The sequence below is a fragment of the Pseudophryne corroboree genome, chromosome 5 (genome assembly GCF_028390025.1).
Source record: "Pseudophryne corroboree isolate aPseCor3 chromosome 5, aPseCor3.hap2, whole genome shotgun sequence".
Lineage (NCBI taxonomy): Eukaryota > Metazoa > Chordata > Amphibia > Anura > Myobatrachidae > Pseudophryne > Pseudophryne corroboree.
Window position 1 is genome coordinate 29,292,967 of NC_086448.1, and position 23,372 is coordinate 29,316,338.

Sequence of the window (23,372 nt, forward strand, 5' to 3'; positions counted from 1 at the left end):
CTCTCACACCTACCCTACTCCCACCTGTATTACTCACACTGGAACACTCTCACACCTACCCTACTCCCACCTGTACTACTCACACTGGTACATCCTCACACCTACCCTACTCCCACCTGTACTACATACACTGGTACACCCTCACACCTCCCCTACTCCCACCTGTACTACTCACACTGGTACACCCTCACACCTACCCTACTCCCACCTGTACTACTCACACTGGTACACCCTCACACCTCCCTTACTACCAACTGTACTACTCACACTGGTACACCATCACACCTACCCTACTCGCACCTGTTCTACTCACACTGGTACACCCTCACACCTATCCTACTCCCACCTGTACTACTCACACTGGTACACTCACACCTCCCCTACTCCCACCTGTACTACTCACACTGGTACACCCTCACACCTACCTTACTCACACCTGTAGTACTCACACTGGAACACCCTCACACCTACCTTACTCACACCTGTAGTACTCACACTGGAACACCCTCCCTACTCACACTGGAACACCCTCACACCTCCCGTACTTCCATCTGTACTACTTACACTGGTACACCCTCACATCTACCTTACTCACACCTGTAGTACTCACACTGGAACACCCTCACACCTTCCCTACTCCCACCTGTACTACTCACACTGGTACACCCTCACACCTCCCCTACTCCCACCTGTACTACTCACACTGGTACATCCTCACACCTACCCTACTCCCACCTGTACTACTCACACTGGTACACCCTCACACCTACCCTACTCCCACCTGTACTACTCACACTGGTACACCCTCACACCTACCCTACTCCCACCTGTATTACTCACACTGGTACACTCTCACACCTACCCTACTCACATCTATACTACTCACACTGGTACACCCTCACACCTACCCTACTCCCACCTGTACTAATCACACTGGTACACTCTCACACCTCCCCTACTCGCACCTGTACTACTCACACTAGTACACCCTCACACCTACCCTACTCCCACCTGTACTACTCACACTGGTACACCCTCACACCTCCCCTACTCCCACCTACACTACTGACACTGGTACACCCTCACACCTCCCCTACTCCCACCTGTACTACTCACACTGGTACACCCTCACACCTCCCCTACTCCCACCTATACTACTCACACTGGTACACCCTCACACCTACCCTACTCACACTGGTACACCCTCACACCTCCCGTACTTCCATCTGTACTACTTACACTGGTACACCCTCACACCTAACCTACTCCCACCTGTACTATTCACACTGGTACACCCTCACACCTCCCCTACTCCCACCTGTACTACTCACACTGGTACACCCTCACACCTACCCTACTCACACTGGTACACCCTCACACCTCCCGTACTTCCATCTGTACTACTTACACTGGTACACCCTCACACCTCCCCTACTCCCACCTGTACTACTCACACTGGTACACCCTCACACCTCCCCTACTCCCACCTGTACTACTCACACTGGTACACCCTCAGACCTCCCCTACTCCCACCTGTACTACTCACACTGGTACACCCTCACACCTCCCCTACTCCCACCTGTACTATTCACACTGGTACACCCTCACACCTCCCCTACTCCCACCTGTACTACTATCACTGGTACACCCTCACACCTCCCCTACTCCCACCTGTACTACTCACACTGGTACACCCTCACACCTACCCTACTCCCACCTGTACTACTCACACTGGTACACCCTCACACCTCCCCTACTCCCACCTATACTACTCACACTGGTACACCCTCACACCTCCCCTACTCCCACCTGTACTACTCACACTGGTACACACTCACCACTCCCTTACTCTCACCTGTACTACTCACACTGGTACACCCTCACACCTACCCTACTCCCACCTGTACTACTCACACTGGTACACCCTCACACTTCCCCTACTACCACCTGTACTACTCACACTGGTACACCCTCACACCTCCCCTACTCCCATCTGTACTACTATCACTGGTACACCCTCACACCTCCCCTACTCCCACCTGTACTACTCACACTGGTACACCCTCACACCTACCCTTCTCCCACCTGTACTACTCACACTGGTACACCCTCACACCTCCCCTACTCCCACCTATACTACTCACACTGGTACACACTCACCACTCCCCTAATCTCACCTATACTTCTCACACTATTGTACCCTCACACCTACCCTACTCCCACCTTTACTATTCACACTGGTACACCCTCACACTTCCTCTACTCCCACCTGTATTACTCACACTGGTACACCCTCACACCTACCCTACTCCCACCTGTACTTCTCACACTGGTACACCCTCACACCTACCCTACTCCCACCTGTACTACTATCACTGGTACACCCTCACACCTCCCCTACTTCCACCAGTACTACTCACACTGGTACATCCTCACACCTACCCTACTCCCACCTGTACTTCTCACACTGGTACACCCTCACACCTACCCTACTCCCACCTGTACTACTCACACTGGTACACCCTCACACCTACCCTACTCCCACCTGTATTACTCACACTGGTACACTCTCACACCTACCCTACTCACATCTATACTACTCTCACTGGTACACCCTCACACCTACCCTACTCCCACCTGTACTAATCACACTGGTACACTCTCACACCTCCCCTACTCGCACCTGTACTACTCACACTGGTACACCCTCACACCTACCCTACTCCCACCTGTACTACTCACACTGGTACACCCTCACACCTCCCCTACTCCCACCTACACTACTGACACTGGTACACCCTCACACCTCCCCTACTCCCACCTGTACTACTCACACTGGTACACCCTCACACCTCCCCTACTCCCACCTATACTACTCACACTGGTACACCCTCACACCTACCCTACTCACACTGGTACACCCTCACACCTCCCGTACTTCCATCTGTACTACTTACACTGGTACACCCTCACACCTAACCTACTCCCACCTGTACTATTCACACTGGTACACCCTCACACCTCCCCTACTCCCACCTGTACTACTCACACTGGTACACCCTCACACCTACCCTACTCACACTGGTACACCCTCACACCTCCCGTACTTCCATCTGTACTACTTACACTGGTACACCCTCACACCTCCCCTACTCCCACCTGTACTACTCACACTGGTACACCCTCACACCTCCCCTACTCCCACCTGTACTACTCACACTGGTACACCCTCACACCTACCCTACTCCCACCTGTACTACTCACACTGGTACACCCTCACACCTCCCCTACTCCCACCTATACTACTCACACTGGTACACCCTCACACCTCCCCTACTCCCACCTGTACTACTCACACTGGTACACACTCACCACTCCCTTACTCTCACCTGTACTACTCACACTGGTACACCCTCACACCTACCCTACTCCCACCTGTACTACTCACACTGGTACACCCTCACACTTCCCCTACTACCACCTGTACTACTCACACTGGTACACCCTCACACCTCCCCTACTCCCACCTGTACTACTCACACTGGTACACCCTCACACCTCCCCTACTCCCACCTGTACTACTCACACTGGTACACCCTCACACCTCCCCTACTCCCACCTGTACTACTCACACTGGTACACCCTCACACCTACCCTTCTCCCACCTGTACTACTCACACTGGTACACCCTCACACCTCCCCTACTCCCACCTATACTACTCACACTGGTACACACTCACCACTCCCCTAATCTCACCTATACTTCTCACACTGGTGTACCCTCACACCTACCCTACTCCCACCTTTACTATTCACACTGGTACACCCTCACACTTCCTCTACTCCCACCTGTATTACTCACACTGGTACACCCTCACACCTACCCTACTCCCACCTGTACTTCTCACACTGGTACACCCTCACACCTACCCTACTCCCACCTGTACTACTCACACTGGTACACCCTCACACCTCCCCTACTCCCACCTATACTACTCACACTGGTACACCCTCACACCTCCCCTACTCCCACCTGTACTACTCACACTGGTACACACTCACCACTCCCTTACTCTCACCTGTACTACTCACACTGGTACACCCTCACACCTACCCTACTCCCACCTGTACTACTCACACTGGTACACCCTCACACTTCCCCTACTACCACCTGTACTACTCACACTGGTACACCCTCACACCTCCCCTACTCCCACCTGTACTACTCACACTGGTACACCCTCACACCTCCCCTACTCCCACCTGTACTACTCACACTGGTACACCCTCACACCTCCCCTACTCCCACCTGTACTACTCACACTGGTACACCCTCACACCTACCCTTCTCCCACCTGTACTACTCACACTGGTACACCCTCACACCTCCCCTACTCCCACCTATACTACTCACACTGGTACACACTCACCACTCCCCTAATCTCACCTATACTTCTCACACTGGTGTACCCTCACACCTACCCTACTCCCACCTTTACTATTCACACTGGTACACCCTCACACCTCCCCTACTCCCACCTGTACTACTCACACTGGTACACCCTCACACCTACCCTACTCCCACCTGTACTACTCACACTGGTACACCCTCACACCTCCCCTACTCCCACCTATACAACTCACACTGGTACACCCTCACACCTCCCCTACTCCCACCTGTACTACTCACACTGGTACACACTCACCACTCCCTTACTCTCACCTGTACTACTCACACTGGTACACCCTCACACCTACCCTACTCCCACCTGTACTACTCACACTGGTACACCCTCACACTTCCCCTACTACCACCTGTACTACTCACACTGGTACACCCTCACACCTCCCCTACTCCCATCTGTACTACTATCACTGGTACACCCTCACACCTCCCCTACTCCCACCTGTACTACTCACACTGGTACACCCTCACACCTACCCTTCTCCCACCTGTACTACTCACACTGGTACACCCTCACACCTCCCCTACTCCCACCTATACTACTCACACTGGTACACACTCACCACTCCCCTAATCTCACCTATACTTCTCACACTATTGTACCCTCACACCTACCCTACTCCCACCTTTACTATTCACACTGTTACACCCTCACACTTCCTCTACTCCCACCTGTATTACTCACACTGGTACACCCTCACACCTACCCTACTCCCACCTGTACTTCTCACACTGGTACACCCTCACACCTACCCTACTCCCACCTGTACTACTATCACTGGTACACCCTCACACCTCCCCTACTTCCACCAGTACTACTCACACTGGTACATCCTCACACCTACCCTACTCCCACCTGTACTTCTCACACTGGTACACCCTCACACCTACCCTACTCCCACCTGTACTACTCACACTGGTACACCCTCACACCTACCCTACTCCCACCTGTATTACTCACACTGGTACACTCTCACACCTACCCTACTCACATCTATACTACTCACACTGGTACACCCTCACACCTACCCTACTCCCACCTGTACTAATCACACTGGTACACTCTCACACCTCCCCTACTCGCACCTGTACTACTCACACTGGTACACCCTCACACCTACCCTACTCCCACCTGTACTACTCACACTGGTACACCCTCACACCTCCCCTACTCCCACCTACACTACTGACACTGGTACACCCTCACACCTCCCCTACTCCCACCTGTACTACTCACACTGGTACACCCTCACACCTCCCCTACTCCCACCTATACTACTCACACTGGTACACCCTCACACCTACCCTACTCACACTGGTACACCCTCACACCTCCCGTACTTCCATCTGTACTACTTACACTGGTACACCCTCACACCTAACCTACTCCCACCTGTACTATTCACACTGGTACACCCTCACACCTCCCCTACTCCCACCTGTACTACTCACACTGGTACACCCTCACACCTACCCTACTCACACTGGTACACCCTCACACCTCCCGTACTTCCATCTGTACTACTTACACTGGTACACCCTCACACCTCCCCTACTCCCACCTGTACTACTCACACTGGTACACCCTCACACCTCCCCTACTCCCACCTGTACTACTCACACTGGTACACCCTCACACCTACCCTACTCCCACCTGTACTACTCACACTGGTACACCCTCACACCTCCCCTACTCCCACCTATACTACTCACACTGGTACACCCTCACACCTCCCCTACTCCCACCTGTACTACTCACACTGGTACACACTCACCACTCCCTTACTCTCACCTGTACTACTCACACTGGTACACCCTCACACCTACCCTACTCCCACCTGTACTACTCACACTGGTACACCCTCACACTTCCCCTACTACCACCTGTACTACTCACACTGGTACACCCTCACACCTCCCCTACTCCCACCTGTACTACTCACACTGGTACACCCTCACACCTCCCCTACTCCCACCTGTACTACTCACACTGGTACACCCTCACACCTCCCCTACTCCCACCTGTACTACTCACACTGGTACACCCTCACACCTACCCTTCTCCCACCTGTACTACTCACACTGGTACACCCTCACACCTCCCCTACTCCCACCTATACTACTCACACTGGTACACACTCACCACTCCCCTAATCTCACCTATACTTCTCACACTGGTGTACCCTCACACCTACCCTACTCCCACCTTTACTATTCACACTGGTACACCCTCACACTTCCTCTACTCCCACCTGTATTACTCACACTGGTACACCCTCACACCTACCCTACTCCCACCTGTACTTCTCACACTGGTACACCCTCACACCTACCCTACTCCCACCTGTACTACTATCACTGGTACACCCTCACACCTCCCCTACTTCCACCAGTACTACTCACACTGGTACATCCTCACACCTACCCTACTCCCACCTGTACTTCTCACACTGGTACACCCTCACACCTACCCTACTCCCACCTGTACTACTCACACTGGTACACCCTCACACCTCCTCTATTCCCACCTGTACTACTCACACTGGTACACCCTCATACCTCCCCTACTCCCACCTGTACTACTTACACTGGTACACCCCCACACCTACCCTACTCCCACCTGTACTACTCACACTGGTACACCCTCACACCTCCCCTATTCCCACCTGTACTACTCACACTGGTACACCCTCATACCTCCCCTATTCCCACCTGTACTACTCACACTGGTACATCCTCACACCTACCCTACTTCCACCTGTACTACTTACACTGGTACTCCCTCACACCTCCCCAACTCCCACCTGTACTACTCACACTGGTACACCCTCACATCTCCCCTACTCCTACCTGTACTACTCACACTGGTACACCCTCACACCTCCCCTTCTCCCACCTGTACTACTCACACTGGTACACCCTCACACCTCCCCTACTCCCACCTGTACTACTCACACTGGTACACCCTCACACCTACCCTACTCCCACCTATACTACTCACACTGGTACACCCTCACACCTACCCTACTCCCACCTATACTACTCACACTGGTACACCCTCACACCTACCCTACTCCCACCTATACTACTCACACTTGTACACCCTCACACCTCCCCTACTCCCACCTGTACTACTCACACTGGTACACCCTCACACCTCCCCTACTCCCACCTATACTACTCACACTGGTGCAATAATGAAAAAATACATTACCTGCTGTATGAATAAACTCAGTATGCTCGTATCTACAGGAAGTGTGCTTTGTATTTGGAGTTTCATAGCAATAGTACCTGTGGTGTAAATGAAACATTGGTTATTGTCAGAATAATGTGCATTAAAAGTAAACGCTATATTGTTATCAAGCTATAAACCAACTTTTTACAGATTTTTCAATCGAATATGCATCTGAGGGGGACATTTACTGAGCAGTGATAACAGCGGAGAAGTGAGTCAGTGGAGAAGTTGCCCATGGCAACCAATCAGCACTGAAGAAACATCTATAATTTGCATACTATAAAATGACACAGAGCTGCTGATTGGTTGATAAGGCAACTTCTCCACTGGCTGACTTCTCCACTCTTATCACTGCTTAGGAAATGTCCCCCTTAGTCACCATACGATAGGGCAAAACCGTTTCAGGAGGCTGCACGGATTAAGTTGATATGCAAACATTAGTAGATCTGTGTGTGAATGGGTCTGAATCTGTATATGACGTGCTACGATACAGTGACCACAGCTTTTTTCTTTTTACGCTATGTGTGGCTTTGTCCATAGTCACATCTAATTCCTGTGAGGCTAAATTCGCCACCCGGTGTTTTGCTGCTTCTGCGTTGCAAATAAGACACAATTTTAAAAAAAAAAGTCACTATGCAAAACCGTTTGGCGTGACTCATGCAAGGCGTCTGGCACTGCATGGCATATTGAGGCTAGCTGTATGGGGACATATGAGTACTTGCCTTCTTTTTCATACTTCTCTCCGTGAGAAGACCAGAAGAGTTGCAACTGGTGACTTAATGTGTCCTTATGGCCCGCCCCCTTTATGGCATTATCCCACAAATTGCGTGTTTAAAAAGAGTAGGCGGGGCCAAAATGATGTGATTCGCGACCGCATTGCAGAATCCAGAATTAGAAGTAGCTCTCTGCCTACACAGCCTGGCTGTCTTGTCAGGCGCACCGCCGCCATGTTTCCAATCGCAGGAAATGCAGGCGATGTCAATCAGGCTGCCCCCAAAACGGCCATGACACATCTGCATTTCCTGCTCCAATGGCGCTTAATTAAATGCCCAATGCCTGTCAATCATAATGCGATCACATATTCCAGGATGCGATCGCGTAATGAAAACCCACGCACAATGGTGCGTGCGCAGATGGCCAAAAATAAGCCATTTACAAATAAATCTAGATTATTTTGGGATTCAGTAAAAATGTCGGTAATGTGATTTTTTTTATTGTTTTTAAGCAAGTTTCAAAAATATTTGTTAAAAAAACCTTGCAACTTCATCCTTCCATCTGCAATTTCAAAAACTTTCCCATCTGTACACCCCAAAATACATGTCTCACATGATGCCACCCTTTTTTGAGCTTTTTACAGAAAATTACCTGAAAAATGGCATGTCCCTTTTGGCCAAATGATGCTACAGATGTGTCCTTTTACAGCATTGCTGCTGCTCCCCCGAGTCCCCTCCGAGAGATGACGTGCTCGGTGCTCCTAATGTGACTGAGGCTCCCCCTGCAAGTTGCGGCTGCTCTGATCAAGCCAGGACAGACTGAGAGATGCGCTCAGCCAGCCCCCAGGATCCTCTGCACGCCCGCCGCCCCAGCCGCGGGTTCGTGATTACGTTACGCTCCCAGCAGGCTGGGAAGGGTGGGCGGAGGCACACAGCGGCAGCAGCAGCAGAGAACTGGTGAACGCAGTGAGCGGCGGCCCGGCGGTGGTGGGTATGGTGTACCTGCGGCTAAATTCTTAACGGTATGCGGTACCCGCACATACCCACCCACTTGCACAGCTGTCTGACACTGGGGGGGCATTTGTGTATCTGGCACTGTGGGGCAATGTGTATCTGGCACTATGGGGCAATGTGTTTCTGGCACTGTGGGGGAATTTGTGTATCTGGCACTGTGGGGGCATTTGTGTATCTGGCACTGTGGGGGCATTTGTGTATCTGGATCTGTGGGGCATTTGTGTATCTGGCACTGTGGGGGCATTTGTGTATCTGGATCTGTGGGGCAATGTATATCTGGCACCGTGAGGGCATTTGTGTATCTGGCACTGTGGGGCAATGTATACCTGGCACTGTGGGGGCATTTCTGTATCTGGCACTGTGGGGGCATTTCTGTATCTGGCACTGTGGGGCAATGTGTATTTGGCACTGCGGGGGCATTTGTGTATCTGGCACTGTGGGGCAATGTGCATCTGGCACTGTGGGGGCATTTGTATTTCTGGCCCTCTGGGGCAATGTATATCTGGCACTGTGAGGCAACGTGTATCTGGAACTATTGGGGTCATATGTGTATCTGGCCCCCCCTCCCATATGTGTATCACGCCCCCATTCTAATTGGCCATGCCCCATGTGGCATTTGGCCACACCCATTTTTTTTGGCACACAAGCGCGTGCACATAGTACCCATAAGACATTTTTTCTAATTGCACTACTGGAGCCGGTGTGCACCCACTTCCCGTTCATTTCAATGGGACCCAGCAGTGATGCGATTGAGCGCAGCAAGCTACGGTTAGCTGCAACATAGCGGGACACATCTGAATTTATTTGCCCCCCAAGTGCATGATCATACATTGGGAGAGGTGTACCTGAGGTTCCACCCTGAGGTGGTGATTCAGAGATGGATGCTAATACTGCCTCATCTTTGGTTGCAGCAGTGATGCTAAAATATGCTAATGCTGCAGTAGGCGCCTGAAGAACTATGACGGCTTTTGTCCGAAGGCAGCACTGGGTCACTATTGGGACCGTTGGTTATGATGATTGCAGCCATCGCCCATCTGAGTAAGTTGAAGCTTACTCATAATGACCTCCGGACCTCCTGTGCCGGGTCCAGAAAATCTGCATGGGAGACATTGGCACACCTACCCCTCTTTTGTAGAACAGTCTTGTTCTGCCCCTAATCATCCTTTGGCTTGAGGGCACTGCGTGCGATCTCACACATGAGTGCTACTGCTAACACATTTCTAATTGAATTGGAAAAACTTGTGGCCGCAGGTTTTTGACTTATGGCCACTGGTTTTTGGAGCCAAGGTAACCCACATAACTAAACCCACAGCTAATTGAATTCAGGCCTTCAGATCCGTCTCTTCTGATGGTGCTGGAACTTTATATTTCTTGTTTTTATATTTTCCATATCTTACTGTATATATAAAATTCATTGGTCTGTTTGTCTGTCCGGTTATGCATTTGTACACCCCTGCACCATACTTGCCTACTCTCCGGAATGGCTGGGAGGCTCCCGAAAATCGGGTGACCCTCCCAGCCCCCCGGAAGAGAAGGCAAGTCTCCCGATTTCAGGGGTCCCCCCCTGCCCGGCCGCCCACTTAGTGAGTAAAGTGGGCGGCCCGGGCAAGCAAATCGCATTATTATAGCCATGCCCACTGCTGTATAATGCCGGTAATAGCGGCATTACACAGTTGGGGGCGTGGCTTACATGATGCGATCTGCAGCCACGCCCCATTATGCCTCTGGCCCACCCCCCTCTGCATGGCACGTCGCAGCCCGCCCCCCTGCTGAGCCGACCTGGCTGCTCTCTCCCGGAGAGAGCAACCAAAAAGTTGGTAAGTATGGCCTGCACCGATTGTGATGAAACCAACATGAGGCGGTTCAGCTGGATCTTGGCCAGGTTTTAGGGGCAGTTAGAGTCCTGGATGGGCCTCATGGCAAAACTTAGACCAAGGGAGCATGGATGGATTTGGAAGAAAACTTCCTATAGTGTTAACATTGGATAACTTAATAACTGGAAAATGTAAACCCAAACAACGTCGGGGAACTTCAGACAGTACAGTATATGTATGTATGTATGTATGTATGTATGTAAGTATGTATGTATGTATGTATGTATGTATGTATGTATGTGTGTGTGTGTGTGTATGTATATATATATATATATATATATATACACACACATACACACATACACTCTGCTCAAAAAAATAAAGGGAACACTAAAATAACACATCCTAGATCTGAATGAATGAAATATTCTTATTAAATACTTTGTTCTTTACATAGCTGAATGTGCTGACAACAAAATCACACAAAAATTATCAATGGAAATCAAATTTATTAACCCATGGAGGTCTGGATTTGGAGTCATACTCAAAATTAAAGTGGAAAAACACACTACAGGCTGATCCAACTTTGATGTAATGTCCTTAAAACAAGTAAAAATGAGGCTCAGTAGTGTGTGTGGCCTCCACGTGCCTGTATGACCTCCCTACAACGCCTGGGCATGATCCTGATGAGGTGGTGGATGGTCTCCTGAGGGATCTCCTCCCAGACCTGGACTAAAGCATCCGCCAACTCCTGGACAGTCTGTGGTGCAACGTGGCGTTGGTGGATGGAGCGAGACATGATGTCCCAGATGTGCTCAATTGGATTCAGGTCTGGAAACGGGCGGGCCAGTCCATAGCATCAATGCCTTTGTCTTGCAGGAACTGCTGACACACTCCAGCCACATGAGGTCTAGCATTGTCTTGCATTAGGAGGAACCCAGGGCCAACCGCACCAGCATATGGTCTCACAAGGGGTCTGAGGATCTCATCTCGGTACCTAATGGCAGTCAGGCTACCTCTGGCGAGCACATGAAGGGCTGTGCGGCCCCCCAAAGAAAAGAAATGCCACCCCACCCCACACCATTACTGACCCACTCCCAAGCCGGTCATGCTGGAGGATGGTGCAGGCAGCAGAACGTTCTCCTTGGCGTCTCCAGACTCTGTCACGTCTGTCACGTGCTCAGTGAGAACCTGCTTTCATCTGTGAAGAGCACAGGGCGCCAGTGGTGAATTTGCCAATCTTGGTGTTCTCTGGCAAATGCCAAACATCCTGCACGGTGTTGGGCTGTAAGCACAACCTCCACCTGTGGACATCGGGCCCTCTTACCACCCTCATGGAGTCTGTTTCTGATCGTTTGAGTAGACACATGCACATTTGTGGCTTGCTGGAGGTCATTTTGCAGGGCTCTGGCAGTGCTCCTCCTGTTCCTCCTTGCACAAAGGCGGAGGTAGTGGTCCTGCTGCTGGGTTGTTGCCCTCCTACGGCCTCCTCCACGTCTCCTGATGTACTGGCCTGTCTCCTGGTAGCGCCTCCATGCTCTGGACACTATGCTGACAGACACAGCAAACCTTCTTGCCACAGCTCGCATTGATGTGCCATCCTGGATGAGCTGCACTACCTGAGCCACTTGTGTGGGTTGTAGACTCAGTCTCATGCTACCACTAGAGTGAAAGCACCGCCAGCTTTCAAAAGTGACCAAAACATCAGCCAGAAAGCATAGGAGCTGAGAAGTGGTCTGTGGTCACCACCTGCAGAACAACTCCTTTATTGGGGGTATCTTGCTAATTGCCTATAATTCCCACCTGTTGTCTATTCCATTTGCACAACAGCATGTGAAATTGATTGTCAATCAGTGCTGCTTCCTAAGTGGACAGTTTGATTTCACAGAAGTGTGATTGACTTGGAGATACATTGTGTTGTTTATGTGTTCCCTTTATTTTTTTGAGCAGTGTGTGTGTATATATATATATATATATATATATATATATATAGCTGCTGCATACATCATCTCTTCAATTACTCTTCCACTTCATTCTAAATCACTGAATATCAAAGCGGGTGAGTCTGCAGCATAGTGGCCAATTCCTTTGCAATAAAGTATAGAACACACAGTACACTTAGGTATAAACTTACCATACTATTCCTTTAAACTGGTACACTAATGAATTCCACAGATTCTGTGGCTGGATGACTTCAAGCCTACAATTCAGCTGGTTTTAAATCAGCCACAGATCCTGTGTAATTTATGAGTGTCCCTGTTTAAAGGTACAGGGTCTAATTCTGACCTGATCGCAGCAGCGAATATGTTAGCTAATGGACAAAACCATGTGCACTGCAGGTGGGGCAGATATAACATGTGCAGAGAGAGTTAGATTTGGGGGGGTTATTTTGTTACTGTACAGGGTAAATACTGGCTGCTTTATTTTTACACTGCAATTTAGATTTCAGTTTGAACACACCCCACCCAAATCTAACTCTCTCTGCACATGTTATATCTGCCCCCCCCCCCCCCCTGAAGTGCACATGGTTTTGCCCATTAGCTAACAAATTTGCTGCTGCAATCATATCTGAATTAGGCCCATAGTATGGTAATCCTACTTAGGTATAAACAATACTTAATTTTTTACTGAATAGACGAGATATTTTTAAATATTACTTACTTGTTGTATTCCAAACAGGATCTGTGGAGTAACGTGTGCTACTGGTGCCACCAGTACGACTATATATTAAAGTACTGAATGTTCTGTTTGTTACTGTAGCTGCATTGGCCGAAGTAGATAATGTTGGCTTAGTCGTTGTTGGTGATGTAGTAGATGTTGTGGGCCCATTTGTTATTATTTTAGTTGTAGCTTGAGTTGTGGTCCTAGTTGGTAAAGGAGAAGTAGATGATGATGTGGTCTGAGTTGTTATTGGTCTTGTTAGAGTAGTAGATGATGTTTTGGTCCCAGTTGTCTTTGAAGGAGTAGATGAAGTCTCAGTTGTCTTTGGAGGACTAGACTGAGTTGTGGTAGCTGTTGTTGGATTAGTGGATGATACTGTTGTCTCAGTTTTCTTTGAAGGACTAAATGCAGTTGTGGTAGCTGTTGTTGGATTAGTGGATGATGCTGTTGTCTCAGTTGTCTTTGGAGGACTAGACTGAGTCGTGGTAGATGTTGTTGGAATAGTGGATGATACTGTTTTAGCAATTGTCTTTGGCGGACTAGATTGAGTTGTGGTAAATGCTGTTGGAGTCGTAGATGTTATCGTGGTTCTAATTGCCATTAGAGTAGCAGAGTGAGTTAAGGTCTCCATTGTTTTTGGAGAAGTAGATAAAGTCTCAGTTGCCTTTTGAGGACTAGTTTGAGTTATAGCTGTAGTTGGATTAGTGGATGATGCGGTTGTCTTAGGTATCTTTGGAGGACTAGATTGAGTTGTGGTAGATGTTGGATTAGTGGATGATGCTGTTGTCTCAGTTGTCTTTGGACTAGATTGAGTTGTGGTAGCTGTTGTTGGATTAGTGAATGTTGCCTCAGTTGTGTTTGCTAGACTATATTGAGTTGTGGTAGAAGTTGTTAGAGTGGTGGATGATGTTGTAGTTCTAGTTGCTGTTCGAGTATCAGACTGAGTTAAGGTCTCTGTTGTTTTTGTAGAAGAAGATGATGTGTCAGTTACCGTTGGTGGACTAGACTGAATTATGGTGGCCGTTGTTGGATTAGTGGATGTTGCTGTTGTCTCAGTTGTCTTTGGAGGACTAGATTGTGTTGTGGTAGTTGTTGGATTAGTGGATGATGATGTTGCCATAGTTGTCTTTGGTGGACTATATTGATTTGTGGTAGCTGTTGTTGGATTAGTGGATGATGCTGTTGTCTCAGTTGTCTTTGGAGGACTAGACTGAGTCGTGGTAGATGTTGTTGGAATAGTGGATGATACTGTTTTAGCAATTGTCTTTGGCGGACTAGATTGAGTTGTGGTAAATGCTGTTGGAGTCGTAGATGATGTCGTGGTTCTAATTGCCATTAGAGTAGCAGAGTGAGTTAAGGTCTCCATTGTTTTTGGAGAAGTAGATAAAGTCTCAGTTGCCTTTTGAGGAATAGTTTGAGTTATAGCTGTTGTTGGATTAGTGGATGATGCGGTTGTCTTAGGTATCTTTGGAGGACTAGATTGAGTTGTGGTAGATGTTGGATTAGTGGATGATGCTGTTGTCTCAGTTGTCTTTGGACTAGATTGAGTTGTAGTAGCTGTTGTTGGATTAGTGAATGATGTTGTTGCCTCAGTTGTCTTTGCTAGACTATATTGAGTTGTGGTAGAAGTTGTTGGAGTGGTGGATGATGTTGTAGTTCTAGTTGCTGTTCGAGTATCAGACTGAGTTAAGGTCTCTGTTGTTTTTGTAGAAGAAGATGATGTGTCAGTTACCGTTGGCGGACTAGACTGTATTATGGTGGCCGTTGTTGGATTAGTGGATGTTGCTGTTGTCTCAGTTGTCTTTGGAGGACTAGATTGTGTTGTGGTAGTTGTTGGATTAGTGGATGATGATGTTGCCATAGTTGTCTTTGGTGGACTATATTGATTTGTGGTAGATGTTGTTGGAGTAGAATATGATGTTGTGGTTCTAATTGCCATTAGAGAAGCAGACTGAATTAAGGACTCTGTTGTTTTTGGAGAAGTAGATAAAGTCTCAGTTGCCTTTTGAGGACTAGTTTCAGTTGTGGTAGCTGTTGTTGGATTCGTGGATGATGCGGTTGTTTTAGTTGTCTTTGGAGGACTAGATTGAATTGTGGTAGATGTTGTTGGATTAGTAGACGAGGTTGTTGTCTCAGTTGTCTTTGGTGGACTAGATTGTGTTGTGGTAGCTGTTGTTGGATTAGTGGATGATGTTGTTGCCTCAGTTGTCTTTGGTGGACTATACTGAGTTGTGGTAGAAGTTGTTGGAGTGGTGGATGATGTTGTGGTTCTAGTTGCTGTTAGAGTATCAGACTGAGTTAAGGTCTCCATTGTTTTTGGAGAAGTAGATGATGTCTCAGTTACTGTTGGAGGACTAGACTGAATTATGGTGGCTGTTGTTGGATTAGTGGATAATGCTGTTGTCTCAGTTGTCTTTGGAGGACTAGATTGTGTTGTGGTAGCTGTCGATGGGTTAGTGGATGATGAAATTGCCTTAGCCGTCTTCGGTGGACTATACTGAGTTGTGGTAGATGTTGTTGGAGTGGTGGAGGATGTTGTCATTCTAGTTGTTGTTAGAGTATCAGATTGAGTTAAGGTCTCTGTCATATTTGGAGATGTAGATGATGTCTCAGTTACCGTTGAAGCAAAAGATTGAGCTGTGGTGTCTGATTTTGGATTAGTGGATGATACTGTTGTCTCAGTTGTCTTTAGAGGACTAGATTGAGTTTTGGTAGCTGTTGTTGGAGTAATGGATGATTTTGGGGTTTTAGTTTCTATTAGAGTAACAGATTGAGTTGAGATCTCTGGTGTTTTTGGAGAAGAAGATGATGTCTCAGTTGTAGATGCAGTTATTGTTGATGTTGGCTTGCCTGTTGTTAATACAATTGATGCTGTAGAATCATAGGCCGATGAAGTTATCAGCTCAATAGTTGATGTTGTAGATTCAGTCACTGATATCGTTGGTATAGATGTTGTTGACTCAATTGTTAATATTGCTTGTACAGATGTTATTGATGTTGACTCAGTTGTTGATGTAGCTGGTACAGATGTTATTGATATTGACTCAATTGTTGATGTTGCTGGTTCAGATGTTATTGATGTTGACTCAGTTGTTGATGTATCTGGTACAGATGTTGTTGACTCAATTGTTGAAATTGCTGATTCAGATGTTATCAATTGTGACTCAGTTGTTGATATCAATGGTACAGAAGTTAATGATGTTGACTTAATTGTTGATATTGCTGGTACATATGTTATTGATGTTGTGGACTCAATTATTGATGTTGCTGGTTCAGATGTTATTGATGTCTCAGTTGATGGTGTTGCTGGTTCAGATGTTATTGATGTCCCAGTTGTTGATGTTGCTGGTTCAGATGTTATCTTGATTATGGATGTTGCAGGTTCAGATGTTATTGATGTCTTAGTTGTTGATGTTGCTGGTTCAGATGTTATTGATGTTACCTCAATTATTGATGTTGAGGGTTCAGATGTTATTGATGTCTCAGTTGTTGATGTTGCTGGTTCAGATGTTATTGATGTTACCTCAATTATTGATGTTGCTGGTTCAGATGTTATTGATGTTACCTCAATTATTGATGTTGAGGGTTCAGATGTTATTGATGTCTCAGTTGTTGATGTTGCTGGTTCAGATGTTATCGATGTTGTTGACTCAGCTGTTGCTGGTTCAGATGTTACTGATATCTCAGTTGTTGATGCTGGTTCTGATGTTATTGATGTTGACTCAGCTGTTGCTGGTTCAGATGTTATTATTGATGTCTCAGTTGTTGATGTTGCTGGTTCAGATGTTATTGATGTTGTTGACTCAGCTATTGTTGACTCAACTGTTTCTATTGCTTGAATAGATGTTATTGATGTTGTTGACTCAGGTGTTGCAGGTTCAGATGTAATTAATGGTGTTGGCTCAATTGTTGATGTTGCTGGTACAGATGTTATTGATGTTGACTCAATTATTGATGTTGCTGGTTTAGATGTTATTGATGTTGTTGACTCAGTTTTTGATGTTGCAGGTTCAGATGTTATTGATGTTGTTGACTCAGCTATTGTTGACTCAACTGTTTCTATTGCTTGAATAGATGTTATTGATGTTGTTGACTCAACTGTTTCTATTACTGGAATAGATGTTATTGATGTTGACTCAACTGTTGATATTGCTGGGACAAATGATATTGATGTTGTTGACTCAGTTGTTGCTAATTCAGATTTTATTGATGTTGACTCAGTTGTTGATGTTGCTGGTTCAGCTGTTATTGATGGTGACTCTGTTGTTGATTTTGTTGGTTCAGATGTTATTGATTCAGTTGTTGATATTGCTGGTTCCGATTTAATTGTTGATGATACAACTGCCGATTTTTCTGGTACTAATGTTACTGATGTTGACTCAATTGTTGATATTGCTGGTACAGATGTTAATAATGTTGTTGACTCAATTGTTGATGTTGCTGATACAGATGCTATTGATGTTGACTCAATTATTGATGTTGCTGGCTCAGATGTCATTGATGTCTCAGTTGTTGATGTTGCTGGTTTAGATATTATTAATGTTGTTGAATCAGCTATTGATGTTAAAGGTTCAGAGGTTATTGATGTTTTTGACTCAGCTGTTGCAGGTTCAGATGCTATTAATGTTGTTGACTCAATTGTTGATTTTGCTGGAACAGATGTTATTAATGTTGACTCAATTATTGATGTTGCTGGTTCAGATATTATTAATGTTGTTGACTCAGCTTTTGATGTTGCAGGTTCAGATGTTATTGATGTTGTTGACTCAACTGTTGAAATTGCTGGAATAGACGTTATTGATGCAGTTGACTCAGTTGTTGATGATTCAGATGTTATTGGTGTTGACTTAGTTGCTGATGTTGCTGGTTCATATGTTATTGATGTTGTTGACTCAGTTGTAGAAGTTGCTGGTTCAGATGTTATTGACGACTCAGTTGATGTAGTTGGTAGAGATATTATTGATGCTGTTGACTCAGTTGTTGATGTTGCTGGTTCATATGTTATTGATGTTGCTGACTCAATTGTTGATATTGCTGGTAGATATGATATTGATGTTGACTCAGTTGTTGTTAATGCTGGTTCAGATGTTATTGATGTTGTTGACTCAGCTGTTGCAGGTTCAGATGTTAATAATGGTGTTGGCTCAATTGTTGATGTTGCCGAAACAGATGTTATTGATGTTGACTCCATTATCGATGTTGCTGGTTTAGATGTTAATGATGTTGTTGACTCAGTTGTTGATGTTGCTGATTCAGATGTTATTGATGTTGTTGACTCAGCTCTTGATGTTGCAGTTTCAGATGTTATTGATGTTGTTGATTCACCTGTTGATATTGCTGGAATAAATGGTATTGATGTTGACTCAGTTGTTGCTAATTCAGATGTTATTGATGTTGACTCAGTTGTTGATGTTGCTGGTTCATATGTTATTGACGGTGTCTCCATTATTGATTTTGTTGGTTCAGCTGTTGTTGATTCAGTTGTTGATATTGCTGGTTCAGATTTTATTGATGTTGATGACACAACTGTCGATTTTTCTGGCACTAATGTTACTGATGTTGACTCAATTGTTAATATTGCTGGTACATATGTTATTAGTGTTGTTGACTCAATTGTTGAGATTGCTGATACAGATGTTATTGATGTTGACTCAATTGCTGATGTTGCTGGTACAGATGTTATTGATGTTGACTCAATTATTGATGTTGCTGGTTCAGATGTTGTTGACTCAGCTGTGGCAGGTTCAGATGCTATTAACATTGTTGACTCAATTGTTGATGTTGCTGGAACAGATTTTATTGATGTTGATTCAATTATTGATGTTGCTGGGTCAGATGTTATTGATGTTGTTGACTCAGATGTTGATGTTGCTGGTTCAGATGTTGACTCAGCTATTGATGTTGCAGGTTTAAATGTTGTTGATGTTGTTGACTCAGCTATTGATGTTGCAGGTTCAGATGTTATTGATGTTGTTGACTCAACCATTGATATTGCTGGAATAGATGTTATTGATGTTGTTGACTCAGTTGTTGCTAATTCAGATGTTATTGATGTTGACACAGTTGTTGATGTTGCTGGTTCAGATGTTATTGATGCTGTTAACTCAGCTGTTGATGTTTCTTGTACATATGTTATTGATTCAATTGTTGATATTGCTGGTGCACATGTTATTGGTGTTGTTGACTCCATTGTTGATATTGCTGAAACATATGTTGTTGATATTGACTCAATTGTTGATATTGTTGGCACAGATATTATTGATGTTATTGACTCACTTGCTGGTACAGATGTTATTGCTATTGACTTTGTTGTTGATGCTGCTAATTCAGATAATATTAATGCTGACTCTGTTGTTGATGTTGCTGGTTCAGATGCTATTGATGTTGTTGACTCAGTTATTGATATTGATGGTAAAGATGTTATTGACTCAATTGTTGATATTGCTGGTACAGATATTATAGGTGTTGTTGACTCAATTGTTGATATTGCTTTTACAAATGTTATTGATGTTGTTGACTCAGCTGTTGATATTACTGGTACAGATTTTATTGATGTTGACTCATTTGTTGATATTACTGGTACAGATGTTATTAATGTTGACTCAATTATTGATGTTGCTGGTACAGATGTTATTGATATTAACTCTGTTGTTGATGCTGCTGATTCAGATGATATTGATGTTGACTCAGTTGTTGATGTTGCTGGTTCAGATGTTATTGAGGTTACTGACTCAGGTGTTGAAGTTGCAGGTTCAAATGTTATTGATGTTGTTGACTCAATTGTTGATGTTGCTGGTACAGATGTTCTTGATGTTGTTGACTCAGATGTTGATGTTCTTGTCACAGTTGTTGTTGTTGTTATTGCTGATACAGGTATTATTGATGTTGACTCAGTAGTTGATGTTGATGGCTCACATCTTATTGATGTTGTTGACTCATTTGTTGATATTGCTGGTACAGATGTTATTGATGTTATTGACTCAGTTGTTTGTTCAGATGTTTTTGATGTTGCTGGTTCAGATGTTATGGATGTTGTTGACTCAGTTGTTGATGTTGTCAGTGCAGATGTTATTGATTTTGATGACTCATTTGTTGATGTTGCTTGATCAGATGTTTTTGATGTTGTTGATACTGCTGGTATAGATGTCATTAATGTTGATGACTCAGTTGTTGATGATTCTGGCACAGATGTTATTGATGTTGTTGACCCAGTTGTTGGTGTTGCTGGTACAGATGTAATTGACGTTGACATGGTTGTTGCTGTTTCAGATGATTTTGTTGTTGTTGAATGAATTGTTGATATTGCTGGTTGAGATGTCATTGATATTGTTGATTCAGTTGTTGATGGCGCTTGCTTAGATGTTATTGGTTTTAGTGACCCAGTTGTTAATGCTGCTGGTACAGATGTTATTGATGTTGTTGGCTCAGTTGATGTGGTAGATTCATATGTTGATGTTGGAAATTCAGTTGCAGATGCAGATGCTCTAGGTGTATTTATTATTAATGTTGTCTTAGTTGAAATGAGTGTCATAGATTCCATTGTTGATGTTGTGTGCTCTGTTGCTGTTGTTGATATTATAGGCTCAGTAGTTGATGTTGTAGATTCAGTTGCAAAGGCAGATGTTCTATGTGCAGTTGCTATTAATGCTATTGTCTCAGTTGAAGTTGGTGTTATATCTTCCATTGTTGTTCTGTGCACTGTTGTTGTTGTTGTTGTTGTTGTTGTTGATGTTGTAGGCTCAGTAATTGATGATGTAGACACAGTTGTTGAAGGTGTAGTCACAGTTATTGTTGATTTTGGCTCATTTGTTGTTAACTCAGTAGATGCTGTGGATTCAGATGTCTTTGAAGTTGTTGGCTCAGTTGATACTGAAGTTGTAGATTCAGATGCAAATGTTCTAGGTGCAGTTGATATTATTGCTGTTGTTTCAGTTGATTTTGGTGTTATTGATGCCATTGTTGATGCTGTGTTCTCTGTTTTTGATGTTGTAGGCTCAGTTGTTGCTGAAGGTGAAGACACAGTTATTTTTGACATTTACTCACAGTTATAGTGACAACATATAAGTCCCAAGTGGAACCATCAATGTATTAAACCAGTGGTTCCCAGACTCGGTCCTCAAGGAGAACTAACTGTCCAGATTTTAAGGATATTCATGCTTGTGAATGAAGTCTTCTGTGCTTAAGCATGTATATCCTTAAACCTGGACAGATAATGCACCATGAGGACTGAGTTTAGAAACCACTGAATTAAACAAATGTAAAATCATTAAATATTTAGGGTAGCATATCGTATGTATTAACATGAAACTATTTTTGTGTAAACTGTAAATTTATAATGTAGGCTAGACAGATGGAGAAGCACTACATCATTTATCTAAAAATAAATAAATCAGTTAATAATTAACACAAATATAATACATAAAGGCTACATTGAATTTTAATTACTAAAAAGATAAATCATGGTTAAATTCTTCCTTCTCTGAAGATTCAAATCTTAACTGGAAACCAAATGATAAAGAATAAAATGATCCTTTATATTTATAAAGTAACAACATATTGGGGGGTCATTCAGCCTGAGTAGCAAAAACTGGTAAATCGCAAACGCCCGATTGCCGGCCAGCTGTTCATGCGCAGCGTTCGCATTGAGCACACGCAGCCTTTCACAATGCGATAGGGAGTGAAACCAAAATGCCGGCTCCTCCTCAGGGATTGGGAACTGGGATCTACACTGTGACATTATCGTGCCCAGGGGTTAAAGTGAGGGGGAACGAGGTGGAACTGAGTTCCACCACCTCTAATGGTAGGGGGAACTAGTTCCACCACCTCCATTTCCCTGCACAGTAATTCCAACAGAAAAACCTGCCCCGTCACCTACATCAATAGATGTGTTACTGATGAGCTTCAGCCACCTCCCCCTTCCTCAGGTCCTGGTGGCTCCATGGTCCTCCTCCATCTACAGCCCACCCCTCCTGGTACTCACACATGCTGTGTCTGTTGGACAGCATTCATCCCCTACTCAGGGCCTAGCAGCTTCCTTTTCCGTCACGGTGTATGTGAAGTCATGCGGTCACCGCTGCTGAAGTGAAGAGGAGCCACGAAGAGGAGCAGGCTCTGTGCATCTTGAAGACAAGAGGAGAGGGGGCTGGAGCGACAATAGAAGTGGGGAAGCTGCTGAAGGGATACAAGGCATGGAGTTGCTGGAGGGACACAGGCGGTGAGCTGCTGGAGTGACAGAGGCAGAGATGTGTATAAGGGACACTACTAATGTGGGCATTATGTGTAAGAGACACTACTACTGTGGGCATTCTGTATATAAGTGGCACTACTACTGTGGGCATTATGTGTAAGGGGCACTACTACTGTGGGCATTCTGTATATAAGTGGCACTACTACTGTGGGCATTTTGTGTATAAGCGGCACTTCTGTGGCCATTATGTGTATAAGTGGCACTACTGTGGTCATTATGTGTA

General features: G+C 45.5%; 2 protein-coding genes across 2 annotated transcripts in view; both read right to left on the minus strand.

The window, feature by feature from the left end:
* LOC134927128 (mucin-2-like) overlaps window positions 1–18,004 on the minus strand; it is a 38,286-nt gene extending 20,282 nt beyond the window's left edge. The window contains exons 1-2 of the mRNA XM_063921170.1: window positions 13,903–18,004; window positions 7,680–7,756 (exon numbers count right to left, since the gene is read on the minus strand). Coding sequence (XP_063777240.1) covers window positions 7,680–7,756; window positions 13,903–16,489 — 2,664 coding nt within the window. The 5' untranslated portion in view covers window positions 16,490–18,004. The remainder of the gene's footprint in view (window positions 1–7,679; window positions 7,757–13,902) is intronic.
* A 448-nt stretch (window positions 18,005–18,452) lies between these two features.
* LOC134929542 (uncharacterized) lies at window positions 18,453–19,888 on the minus strand. The gene is made up of 2 exons (XM_063925137.1): window positions 18,498–19,888; window positions 18,453–18,456 (listed from the first exon to the last, which is right to left on the minus strand). Exons 1-2 carry the CDS (start codon window positions 19,886–19,888, stop codon window positions 18,453–18,455), a joined length of 1,395 nt encoding a protein of 464 aa, XP_063781207.1.
* Window positions 19,889–23,372: the final 3,484 nt, after the last annotated feature.